The 14,100-nt window shown below is 38.3% G+C and overlaps 2 protein-coding genes across 3 annotated transcripts in view; one reads left to right on the top strand and one right to left on the bottom strand.

The window, feature by feature from the left end:
• LOC139820965 (uncharacterized) overlaps positions 1 to 14,100 on the top strand; it is a 134,575-nt gene that overhangs the window by 13,666 nt on the left and 106,809 nt on the right. The gene's annotated exons all lie outside the window — the stretch shown is intronic.
• The window catches only part of LOC139820964 (uncharacterized), a 169,569-nt gene that overhangs the window by 62,112 nt on the left and 93,357 nt on the right, over positions 1 to 14,100 (bottom strand). For both annotated transcript variants that reach the window (XM_071791589.1, XM_071791590.1), the window contains exon 2: positions 8,916 to 9,139. In XM_071791589.1, coding sequence (XP_071647690.1) covers positions 8,916 to 9,139 — 224 coding nt within the window. The remainder of the gene's footprint in view (positions 1 to 8,915; positions 9,140 to 14,100) is intronic.

Raw genomic sequence — 14,100 nt, 5'->3', positions numbered from 1 at the left:
CGATATTTCAAAAAAGACAAATGGTAATTAAATGAAACATTAATTAGAAGCTTCGCGTGCGCGAGAGAGAGAGAGAAAGAGGAGAAAGAAAGGGGGGAATTCGATAAATTATGTCACATTTGGTGCATATAATTACGTGAAATAAAAATTTATAATATAATTATATACATATAATTTATAACATAATATAAAAATTTATAATATAATACATATGATTAAATCCATGTGTAACAATCTTTAATATTACAGATCCGTAAGATAAATATTCAAATTGTAGAATAAGCAAACGTATATGCTTCTTTCTTAAATCAATTGTGTTAGGAATAAGAAAATAAAATGTATATGTTAAAAACTAAGAAATATGTCAAAAAGCTTGAAAGGTAATAAATCAAACAGGATAAAGGGCTTTGCTGATATTTGATGTCAAAAGTTTGAAGGTAATATCACATTTAACATAAAGGGAACAAGACAGATGTACTAGCGAATGCGTGCTGTTCCGATAAAAAGATAAAAATAAAGCAAAGCGGAACCGACTAAAATATGCACGAGGTGATGAAACTTGAAGAGATGTCTGTCGGCATCTTGAATCTCTCGATGCGGAGAATTTCGCGGATAGTACGATCTCATTTCCGCGCGAGTGCTTTCAAATCATCGTCATAAGTATTGAAGTTTCTATCAGTTGCAAATGCTCGTAACGATTTATTGCACATACAGAAAAAAAGTGTGCGCGTTTAAGCTCGTTAAAATTACTCAGCGGAGAGTTTCTCGCTTTGAGCATTCGTAAATAAACGAGAAAAAAAAATTGTGTTAAATTGTAAATTAAACAATTTAATTATAATATACCATAATTAAATACGTTGAATGTTGCAGCAATTTTGCTGTATAATTAGACCTCATAAAAAGTTACGCTAAATAAATAACAAAACTGTTGTGCAAACACGGATATATTCGAGTTACAAAGTAGAATTCGAAATTTTTGGCTCCAAACACATTTATTGACGTGGAAAGGATTCGATAGCTGCAGTTATATGACAGATAAAACATGAATGAAAGATGAAATTATTTATAGGTTCAGTCACGTAGAATTTTCACAGATTACATGATTCGGCAAAACCGTATAATCCTGTAGCGATAAGCACGAGATAAAGCCAACATCAACTAACCATTTAGAATCGCGTATCGTGCGTGTGAGCTTTTGTGTTTCGTATAACATCTGTCGTTGCATATATCCATTTAACATCTCCAAAATAAAGGAGCACGAAATTATGATATTTTTCGTTGAATATATACATATACTATAATGTGTTTCACGCAAATCCATATGGAAATTCGGAGTATATCACCCTTTGTTTACTCCACGCTTTTTGAAAAGCTATGATACTTTAGAATATTGTACGACACAATTGGTCGAGGCTACGGCCAAAACGGCGCCAACTAACATAAATTCGGTCAACTTAACGCTGCAACACTTTACGGTAACTCTCTTAGTTAATACCCCCTCCCTCTTCAGTCCTCCTTCTACCTGACGCCTCGACGAGGCTGCACAGCTTCCGGGAACTTGCGAAATTCCATGCACGGTAAGCACTGCACAAATTCTCGGGGGCGATATCATGCCGTAAGAAAGTTCAAGTCGACGTTATCATTATTCGCACACCGGCGTAATTGCGAATGTGTGAAAGTTGGGGCGACAAAGGAACAATCCTTCAGCTGCCATTCGCCGAATAGAAAGGCTTCGTTTTATTCCAATGAATCTTTGCTCGTTTTATCTCACGTACCTTTATGTAGTTACGGAGTCGGATTGCAATTTGTAATTCACCACAGTTGGAAACTTATGAGATGTAAATGATAATGGTACATTTCTCGCATAATATCAAAATAAAGTAAAAACCGAATAATTATATAAACATCTTATTATAAAAATTATAGCCACAAGCTAATTGTGACAATCAATACAAAATTTGCATATTTTAAGAGTGTCATTGCTTATACAGAGTTTTAAATTTCCAAATAACGCACATGACTAAAATATGTAGTTTTGACACATTTAGTTTTTAAACTATCTTTTAAAATATATCTATTTTTTCAGTTTTATTTAATTATACAATACATTTATATACATATTAATAATTAATAACGTTAAATTTTTGACAACTTGGAAAATATATAATTCTGATTTGAAGATTTCACGCAAGTAGAGATACGCGAACGTGTAAGAAACGCAGATTTTCCGAGCTACCCATGTTTGCGCCTGACAACTAAATGGAAAATTGCACGTATGTTGAAGACACACTCTAAAAGTTAGCGTGGAGCCGACGTGACTACAAGCTTAAGCCTTTGTCTGGCCCAACAGCCGTCGGGTTAGAGCGAAAAGAAGAACAGCGGCTTACCGGCGCTTGCCGGTGGAAGCAAACGCGAAAACTAAAAGCCCCGCAAAGCTGCGTGCACGAAGTGGAACAAATTTGCCTTCGGCTTCGAATGAGGCAAAACGATTTTTCCCCGCGCCAGAAAACACATGCGTATAGTGCAACATCGTTGATTCTACGTCGTGATTATATGTTAAAAAGAACACAATGATATATTTTCGAGAATCGGTGGGCAAGACTTGTGCAGCGATACTCGCTCGATAACGATTGCCTTCAAATGATAACGCGAAAGCGAAACACAGTTGAGGAGCACTTAGGTATGAGGAAGAAAACGCGGTTGCACTACGTACTACGTGATATAATGTGTTGATCTTCCAGAATTTATGCGAATAATTACGTCGATAAAAATTGTGCGCATCAAAGCTGTATCAGCAACTCACTCTGCTCGAACTTATATCATGATTCTGTTTGTTTCATTAATAACGGGAGAAATATAAATATTACGATTGTATTAGGGAAAATTTCGCAGCTTAGTTATCTTCCATCTTTCTGAGGACCACCTACGCAATTCTTTCTTTAAAGAAATTATAAAGAAACGCTGTCATATTTTGAGAATAGCATTGTTATGAGATCATATTTTCATATTTTTAAACAATGATCTTTTTTAGATATCACAAATCCTTTACAATAATTTATTATTTATTTAGCACACAGAAAAAAAATGTTAAATCAAGACTCATATTCTTGTATATAAGCAAGAATCTATAATCTTGAAATGAGATATACATTACGTTCAACAAAGAAAACTTATTTGAATGAAGGTATTTATATAGTTTAATCAAGAAAGAAAAGTTGAAATAAAAAGTTGAAATTCTTATAAAAAGATTATAGATTCTTGCTTATAAACTATATTTTTTATTTTATTAGATATTCACTATTGTGATATCAAATGTAATTAGTTGATATCAATACCGAGTATATCAATGTAATGAGATTTCTATTTTAGTAAATTAGTATTGAAGTAGGTACCTATGGATTAATTGAAAGCTATATATGGGAAGGGGAGGAACATTCCGTAATACCCCGCATATCTAGCGGGAGGTATTTAGTGGCGCGTCGGTGCTGAAACATGGAAGATGCTGCGGATCATCTCCCGCCTCCATTATCAATATCTCGAGATATTTGCGAGAGCTTTGTACCAGGGAGTCTGCGGCGGTGGAGGCTTTGGCGGATTTACGGGACCGCCTTTCGAAGTTCATCCGTTAATGACCAGGCCTTATACCCTCTCACTTCGGCAGGGGTGTATGTTCACTCGCGAATATCCGACCCCGCTACTCGTAGCTGGCTTAACTAATGACACGTTGAAGCGATATCGTCACAACTTCCGGTTCCACGAAACCTCTCTCGCGACCACGCCCCGCGCTACCATCATCATCGACCGACGTCTCAACAAGTTCGATGAAAGGTACAACGACGATAACCGAAGCTGTCTGTTTTCCGAAAATCCACTACATCCACCGAACGTTCTTATTGAGATCAGAAATTCACAATGCTTGATCCTCCGTCATAATACAACCCCTCGTTTTCAGCATCCCTATATAGCTAGACGTATTTTTCTTGGAGAAAAAGATTTTATAACATTTTGATACCGTTAATAATCCGTGCAGCTTAATTACTCTACTAATTGCAAAGTAAGTTATGAAACAGCTCGCTTTGCAATTATTACACTTGGCGGATTTTGCGCGCGTGAAGTTCTCTCTCTATAAAAACATTCTAATACTTGATTTTTCCTCCAATTATGTATAAATTCGTTCGTTGTCTCGACTCTTACCGAAGACAGAGCGAAAAATCTACAATAAGCGTGCTCCTCATCGATAAGGAGTTAATTACGTTATTTGAATTAGCAATTAAAGAGCAGATTTTTCCGCCAACTCCGTAGCGCCACCACATTTCTTTTTTTCGCGAACGAAGTTAGCTTCGCGGGCCAAGTTAATTACAAGTTACGAAATTGGAACTTTACCGCCTGTTCCCGGATCCCAGGACGCAAATTAATCCAGCAGGACGGGAATACAAGAAAAAGAGTATAAGCGGATCATGTTAAAAATATCGTTAACTCTTAACAACGGTCGCATTGGAACAACGCAATTTGAAAATTAAAACTCCAGGCACTTCTCACGACAGGAGCTTTCCACCTTTCTGCGTACTCATCTCACATACACAAAACGTACCGTTCTACTCATACGTAGGAAGAACGCAACGATTGAATATGTATAATATTCAAAGCATTAGGATTAATTGGCAGATCTTTCCAATTCAAACGTCCGTAATATCTTTTTTTTTTGCGCGAAAAAATTTCCATCCCGGCCGTTGTCAGAATTAAAAGAAGAATTACCATACATCCACACAAGAATAAAATTCTGAAATTGAAACTAAGTTTTTCCACGGTGGAAAATAATAAACTTAGCTCTTTACTTTTGAAGTTATACTCTTCATTCACACTTATTCGTATTCAACTTGCAACGCAACATTTATGACTTCCACTAAAAGTTTCAGTCTGAAGGATGAATAATACATTTCGTGTCCTATGTGATAAGGGCGATACACATTGTATTTTATTTTCCAAAATACAGCACTTTACCGAAGAAACAGCATATCGGGATAAGAGCGCGCTTCGCAAACACATCTAAAAACGGAAAGAAGTCTTTCTGATGAAAAGACGGGTAACATATCTGAAAATGAGAGGAGAGTGTAACGCAATAAAAAAGCATACTTAATGGCCCATTAGGAAAATAAAAAAGGATTAAAGTTAAAGTACCATTATGCAAAATTGCTCTCTGACTCTCTGTTCTTTGTCACACGCGTACCTGTGCGCATCAGCGACATGCAGATGTAATATATAAAACAAACTTGACGTTTGCGTATCGCGAGTAAAATATGCGCGGCGAAAACTACCCGAAGATAATTTAAATTAGGAAGATATTCCGCGGATTATTGTGTCGCTTATTTTTCGTAAATTATGCCAAAAATCGTACTCTTCTGAGCTTCGAAAACCGCGAATATCGCGGCAGCAAATACACAGACGTGATGGCTAGAATAAGATGCAACTAATATTTAAATAGCGCATAATCTATTTATTATCGCTGGTGAGTCTATAGTATGTTTAATAAATCTTCAGATTATATGAAGAATGACACATTCGATACAATAAAGTATTTTTATTTCTAGATAATACTTGACGACGAAATCATTTAAAAATTATATTGGCAATTTTAAAATTTTCCACACACACAGTGGCTATATCTATATGACAAATCACTTATTCTTGAACTACTGGAGAGTAAAAAAATTGGAGTACTTTTAAATCAATTTGAAACAGCAATTCAAAATAATATTTTTACAAATAGATTTTATTGCAAATAAACCGTGTAAATTTATATATATAGGTACATACATATATATATATATATCTTTTGTTATCTTATTTAAGTAATTTTTATACACACACAGATCGAATTGCATGTGATTTTAGCCACCCTATATTGCAGCCGGGCTGCGAACGAGAGCGTTGTTTACGACCGGTGTGGAAGCGTAATTGAGTGCGCTTAATAAATAAACAAGCTCGTGCTCGGATACGCATCCACGGGATGCATAGGTAGGTGAGCTATAAAAAATGAATTCATTTTTCAGGGAATGTTGGCTCGGGAAATATACCGTCGCGACATTCCACTCGAATCGCGAAAGTACACGTGAAAAGCTATATTGCTACAATAATCGGCATTGCGTTCAATCAATTTTCTTCTGATCGATGCAGAAATTATTATTTGCGATAAACACATTAGAGACGGAACAAAGCGTCAACAACGTATTTTATTATTATGAAGACTCCGGAAGTATATCTCGGTTGCGAAAAATCTAAGAAGGAAACTTGAGACAATGGAGGAACTGAATCCGTTCGCCTCCTTCTCTCAAGAAACGAATCTTGATTAATGGCGCAAGTTTGCGTTACCATGTCCCGCGCCGGCCATGTTCGGAATGCATAATGGGTGGAATACATTAAAATTCAACCTCACGGGCGAACCTAAGAGAAGAATCTTTCTCTCTCTCGCCTCTCCCCTCTCTCTCTCTCTCTCTCTTTCTCTCGCTCGCTCTCTCCCCACAACAGCGTCATTCTAAACGTAGAAAATAACATCGTTCTTCTCGCAATTAGCGCGGCGTCTTTGATCGATGACGGCAATTAGGTCGGTCCGCGTCGAATGCACGCGAGAAGTGCATCGGCTGCACACGCCGATCGTTAGGGAAACCCAAGAAAAATCCTCATGGCAAACCGTAAACGTTACGCGAGTGCAACATCAGTCACGATCTTTCGTTAATGGCCCCGCGATTCGCTGAATAAAGTCGTTCGCCGCAGAGTTATCCTCGGCCGTTGATGTCTCCGTCTCGCCAGCGAATTAATCGAAAAGGATCGAGGATGAGGGTTCTTAAATTGATCTCCCTTCATATCTCTCCAATAGAAAAGAAGTGCAGTAGAATTCGTTTTGCATTGAATGTGATTGCGAATTATATTGAATATATCTATTCCAAAATCTTTTCTCAAGCATTAATTATATGTAATGGGATAATACAAATATTTTACATTAATATAGATAATAAAATACCAATATATGAAATATAAATATTAATTGTCTACAAAGACAGTATTTGACATTTTCTTTGAAATATTAATTGTTCGTATCTTCAGCATCTCTTTGATAATGATACAAAATTTATGATTCTGACAGCTTGATATTCGCAGTGCCACGAAGCATCCTTTAAAGTGCTTCATTCTTTTAAAAAAAGCACAATAAAATTCTTCCCACATATTCCGCCGATTTAGTTTACTGAAAAGAATTTTTTTAGGAATTTTTTACAGACGTAAAAGGCAGTCCCGCACATGCAGTTAACCTTCACTTGCCTTCACTCTTTAAATTTTTTTCCGTATTTCGCCGAGAGTGAGTATATTACATAAAACCCAGGTTTCTCCGTCAGTGGGAAAATGTCTAAAAATAATTACTAACAATACCATAATAACATAATGCGCGCTTGCGAATAACAAATAGCGATAGAGATGAAAATTAATATTATCTCTGAATGATATCACATGGCAGTTCCATTTATAAATTTTTGTTTTCGCCTTGAATGGCGAGACCAAACTCGTATGACACCGTGTATTAGCACGTTTAATACCGTCTGCAATTTCTAGTTGAAACACGAGCCACGCAGCAATTTCAGCGCAAATTGCCGCGTTTTAATGGCTCCCAGTTGATCCTTTAAACACTTTCGTGCTATATAGCATTAAGTAGCTTAATAATTAACTCTTGTGTAGAACTTGCTCCGCAGTAAAATTCATCGCGAATTAATTGAAAAATAATATCCTTGCGCACTTTCATCGTGTGTCGTTTAAACGTTTCGTATATTCATTATTAAGTAATTCGCTCATTAATGTATCACACATACAAATCCTCATCAGGCAAAACTTCAGCTCAAGTTAGAGTTAACTTATTATAGAAGGTTATCTCATAAAGTTAACCTTCGCCCCTATTAACATTTGGCACACACTATGCAATACTTATATTTACCTAGCGTTCCTAGAAACGGCAGGTATTCGCTAACTAAATAATAGAGAGATTTTGATCCGTACATCCATAATGGTGGCTCACGTCAATTTCGTGTTGAGTAACCTCAAGGTGGTGACTAATCTGAAAACCGGATCGACAGGACGACTGTCACGGCCGCGCATTAATAATTTCGTTTATTTTACATATAAGAATATGCTTTATGCGATCACGTGAATATTATCACGACCTCGCCTTGACCCGATTCCTCCATCTCGAAACGATCTCGCGCCGAGCAGCTGCTGACTCGTTCGTTTACTCGTGTATTCAAATTGGCTTTTTGCGCTTTATTAAGCGAATTATATCGCTAAAATTTAGCTCCACGCCCAGAGATATTTATTCGCGCATTAACGCAGGCGGGAAGGGTTACGTGAAAATTGCAGTATCGGCGCGTTTTGCACCCTTAATCGAATAATCAGCAATGTAGCCTCCGATAATCATAATATAATAAAAATGTAAATTAAATCTCTCCATGTAATATAATGTGGCAGCGGAGTTTCAAAACGGGATAATCTCTGCGTTCAGTCTCGATATCGCGGACACACAGAAGAGAAAATGTTACTTTCATCGCTGAATAGGCACATATAGAGGCTAGTTTCGTATGAAGAATCCTATGATATTGAAATCTCGATTCACCGAAACTATAGCAAACTCAATTTCTTTTGAATTTCATCTCTTTTCCCTTCATTAATTTTTTTCTGAATTTATTCGTCTTATACGTGTTCGTTATCCTCTCGATCGAAATCATTAAGGAAACGTGAGATGTCTTATCGAAGCAGCTCCCGCGATAATTCGCCACGAAGGCCGCAGAGCCGAGCACTCTCTGCTCTCGATAATATCCTTCGGCACACACACACAAACACACATACACATCGTGTAGAATTTCATGGCTGCGACTTACCTTGTAACTGCCGACCGCGTGCGCGCCATCGTAGATGTAGAGATGGTCGTTGCAGTCTAACTGCAGCTGATCGAATCGGAGCATAAACCGCTGGAGGATGCTGTGAGTCTGGAAAGTAATGGTGCAATCGAGGTCCCTCTCATTTTGCGAGGTAAGAACGGCGCCGTCTATCTTCCTGTAGAGATCCCGCAGGAAGTACTTCTTGCAGACGTCGCTCATCTGGTCTGTAAGGAAACAGACGAAAGGGAGTTAATCGATCTGACTTGCTCGCGACTGAGAAGGGTTCGGATACATCTGCATAAATATTCTCTGACGATCAACACCCTCCACGATATTGATTAAATCATATGTAAACGTCAAAATATAATTGTAAAAAATTCAATATCGCTTAAATTGACAATATACCGGATTTTTTAGAGACTGCATGTGTGTGTATAATGATTTTTGGGATATCTTGTATCACAAATTAAGAGAAATTTTTCTGTAGAAATAGTATCTTGTACTTTATTATGATCTGTGTCGCAAACCTGCATTCGAAAGAAAAGAATACCAGCATTGAATTTGCACGACTCAATATTTCCAAAAATTATGAACAAAATGAAAGTCAGCATTTCGGCCGGCTGCAATATTTCGCGTTATACGTCTCGACGGAATGAAACAAACATGCAATCGCACTTTTGCTCCATTACGCGCACGCTTTAAAAACCGCGCTTACACAAAGATGAAAATCACATTTTTTTTTAGGTCAGTCGCGGAAAATTCCACTTTTGCACGCTGATGACACGACGCGACGCGACGCCTCGTATACAAATAGCTCACAATGCTAGCGCGCGATTGCAGCCGGACAGATTTGCGGATTTGCATTTAAAACGAATGATAACGAATGCACGACAGTTGGCAGTCAACGCAGTCGCGAAATAAGTTACAGACGCACTTTGTCCCAGACTAGGACGATATTGCGATCGCCGTAGTTCCTCGACATTACACGCCGTAACATATTTCGGGACAGGCAACAGAGGTTGCGCAGGTTGCAGTTGTGGAACTTTGCGCGCTCGCGTCTTCGTCTCGCAAGTCTTCCCCTTTCCCTCTTTGTTTTCAACCCATTACCATCCCTTTGCCAGCTGGGCTCTGCAACATCGAAATTACTTACTCCCCAAGACTCGCGGTTCTCCGTGACGCATGCGTTTGCTCGCACCGCATGCTGAACTGCAGCGTGCAAAACGGTCCTTGCGTCACCAGCAGCCCCGCCGTGTTTTCGGGAGAGTGCGAGTGTGCGGCGAGTAAATAGCCGCGGGTAAATCCAGCGCCGAGCATTGCGCCGCGCGCGATCAATTACGTAGTAATAATTTACCGGTCGTCCCATCGGCAAGATGCAAGTACGAGATAGACGAAAAGCGATGAATTCTGTCGAGCGCCGTTAATATACGAGCGCGAGTGCGATTATTAATGCGATACATGTATTCGCAAAATTGTGAAACGTGTATTACAGATTCTCTCAGAATATATATTAAGCTGCGCGAAAAAATTTGTCTTGGGAGCAAGTGTTTTCGATTAAATAAATTTTAATGCGTCTCTCGAGATCTTCTCGTGCCAAATTGAACTTCAATCTCTTACGACACATCTGCGGCGGCGGCGGCGCACATGTTACATTACACATAACGCGGCATATTGTATAAATGCATTTGTTTCATCGACTTGCGTGTACTAACAATAAATTGTGTGTGTAATAACAACTTCGTCAAGCTGTTAACTTTTACTGCCATTGGTATATGAAATTTTACGAGTCTTCCTCACCGCCTCCGCGCCGCCGCCCGCTCGTCGAACACGTACGTTGCGTTGCACAACTGGGTGAGGCGGGTGAACAGGAAAAACGTGACTCGCCGTTAAGTAATGTATTATGGCACGCGCAGGTGGCATTCCGAATCGCCGATATAGAGGCTGCCGTCGATGCCACCGAGCCTATACCTTATACCCCCCGATCACACGTGAATCGAGAACCGATGCGCGATATACTTCTTCCGTATCGACAAACATCGTTATTTTTGTAACAGCACGATGAATTGAAGATACGTCCGATAATTACAATATGTATACTCCACTCTGCTGAGTCGAGCGTTTCGAAGGGACACAAAAGCGCCATTACTTTAATATTGGAGTAAGCTGGAGCTCTCTCTGTCATCTAGATATTCAGGACAAGTATATAAAAGCGGCACGGCGAAATTTTAGCGTTTGAAACTTCGAATATGTACAAAAGGCCTTTGTGCAGTCGGGCAAAACTGAGGTCTTAAAGAGACTAAATTCAGTACCCGGAGGGAAGGGGGAATTTAGAGATCAGAAAAACAAGTACCGAAGACACAAATCTTCGTCGAGTTCAGGATCAGTTCTGATGGCGAACATAAATTTCGTAGGAACAATGAGAATATTCGAGAGAGAACTATTTTCTCAGACGACCATGATTTAGCGAATTTAGCGAATAAGTAACTTTATTGTAGCAAGAAATTTCGGATCTCAAACTTCTCTTATACGAGATGATCCCACTATAGACAAAATGTCTAAATTCCTTCCTTAAGATTTTCAACAAGATTTCAATGTCTTCTAAAGACGAATATAAAATAGATTGAATTTTATTAAATTTATTAAAATCACAGTTTTTTTAAACAAATTAAACTTATAGAGATTTTGTTCAGTAAAATTAATGAACTATTAGCGGTTTTTAAGCAAATTTAAAATCTTCCTTATCTTTTTAATATCTTCTTGAAGTTTTTAAATCCAAGATATACACATGATATTTACACTTCAATCGTGTTTGTATTAGAACATTCTATTTCCGATGGATCCATGGATGAAAACGCTTAATATCAGGACGCTTGACCAACGGTCGGTCAGCTCAAAAGCGATTGCGTTCCTCAATATAGGAAGCGCCTATTCAGATGGGCAACGATCAAGAACGCGTCCTGCCGTACTTAATCATTTACAGTTCCTCATCGAAGACTCGATTCGCCGACTCGTGTAATCGTTTAAATGCACCGTTCTGACCGTAAATCGGACCGAGTCGAATTATTCGACCGATTGGCAGCCGATTGTGCACCGTCAAGATAATGAGTCGACTCGATCTCATTGTCAGTGCAGCCACGATTAACTTTAATCTACCGCGTTCGTTTATCGCGATGAGATAGAATTTCCTTAAATTTTCAGTTACATTTAGAGAAACTAGATTGTAATTTTAGAAGAATTGGTCTCATCTTCGCGCTTCGCGATATTTTATATAAGAAATTTTATACGCTGCAAATTCCCTTCCAAGTGTGTTATTTTCACTCTTATTACACATTTCTTACTTTTAAATCACGTTATTTAACACGATTGAACGTATTAACTTTTAATTTATTAATACGATTAAACGTCCACATAGAAAAGTACTGCGCTGCAAATCCAATATGCATGTTATTTTAACTGAAGCTCTTCTTGTACATTTCTTGCCATTTTAAATCATGTCATTTAACACAGATAAACGTATTAACTTTTAATTTAATACGTATTAATTTAACACGCAACAAAACATGTAAAACGAGCTTCAGTCAAATGTGTTATTTTTAGACGTTTATGCGTGTAAAAATAACACACTTGGATTTACAGTGTACGCACCGATAGCGATGTAACATCGCCGAAGGATTAATTTGTTAATTGCTTTACAGTAATGTCGAATCTCTTAGAAGCGAGATTTCCTTGGTGAGACCTCTGTTCATCTTATTTTTTAGGTATATTTACTGAATGTTGTACATTGAATGTGTCGCATTTAAGTGTCAGAATCCGCGAAATTATATTATTTTTCTATATTATTTTATTTATTCATCAAGCAACATAGAATATGCGTTGCTTGTGATTGCCATTTTTTACAGTTTTATTACTGCTTTAGCTTGATTACACCTATATATTGCAAGGAAAGTTATTTGTCGATGTAATTAATTAACTGTAGTTATCCGATGTTATATTCCAATTTAGAAACAATCAGTTTTGATTACTTCCAGTGAGTAATTCAATAAAATTACTCTTGATGTTTCGCGAATTATTCCGAGGTCGCAATTTCCGCTTCCTCCGCCTTATATTATGATTTCATTTGAGATGAATATTTGTACAGAAATCCCTTTTAAATAAACGCTCACATAAAATTCCGAATTGTTTTTTATACTGGTCCGCTAAAATAAAATTTTTAGATGTAAATAATTTTTCAGTTTTATTAAAAATAATTATTTAAAATTCACGCCCTCCGAATTCCAAAAATACATGCATGGACAGAATTCACGTGTATTCTTTAACATATATCCCAAACATGTTAGATGTATATTATAGCTGATGTATTATAACTGTAATTTTAACAATTTGTAAAGGCGGAACAATTTGCGCAAGGCATTCCGCGCTCAGAAAACCGTGAGGAGATATTTGTTCGACTCGGTTGAGCTTCACCGCGATCGAGATTTCTTCGGTGCCGCCGATTCGTTTCCGGCTGGACGAGCCGCAGGAACGAAGGGACGAAAATAAAAAGCTCGTAACGAAGCCGCTACACGAGGGGGTGAGTGAAGACGCGGCGTCGTCGTTCCATACAAGAAACTCGATTGAAAAGTTTCCGCTCGTCTCGCGACGAAAGATAGTTTTCCGCACTGCGCGTCCTCGCTCCTCGCAGCTGCCGATGGACCGTTCGCATCCGAAGCAAGAAGAACATTTTCGGGGCGAGTCTCTCTCACGAAGATTCCCCGTGAAGATAAAAACGCCGCTTTTTCCGCCGGTGGTCACGACTCCGGTGTAAATAAGATATGGCAAAGCGACGATCAGCGTCGTCGGAATGCCACATGCGCGCTGCATCTCGCAATTGTCAAACGGTCTGACTTCCTTCCGCTAGAGTTTCACTTGCCTGATGCGGATGCCTGCCATCCGAATAGATGAACTACTACCGTCGCGTCCGCACCGCAAATCACATGGAATGATTCAGATTTAGGACGTGTGTAAATAAATGATTGAGACAAAGGTAGGAACAGATTAATAATAAGACGAAATTTATCTCTCTGACGATTTAAGGAAACTTTCGACGCAGATCGTTTGTTGAAACGCTCAAGAATCAGCCTGCATAATAAATATAATTACTCTCCGTTCTTCCCGAGAAAAGGAGTAATAAGTGCACACGCAGAAATTC

The sequence above is a fragment of the Temnothorax longispinosus genome, chromosome 10 (assembly GCF_030848805.1).
Source record: "Temnothorax longispinosus isolate EJ_2023e chromosome 10, Tlon_JGU_v1, whole genome shotgun sequence".
Taxonomy (NCBI): Eukaryota; Metazoa; Arthropoda; class Insecta; order Hymenoptera; family Formicidae; genus Temnothorax; species Temnothorax longispinosus.
Note: the sequence above shows the minus strand (reverse complement) of the source record. Positions and strands in the feature narration are given on the sequence as shown.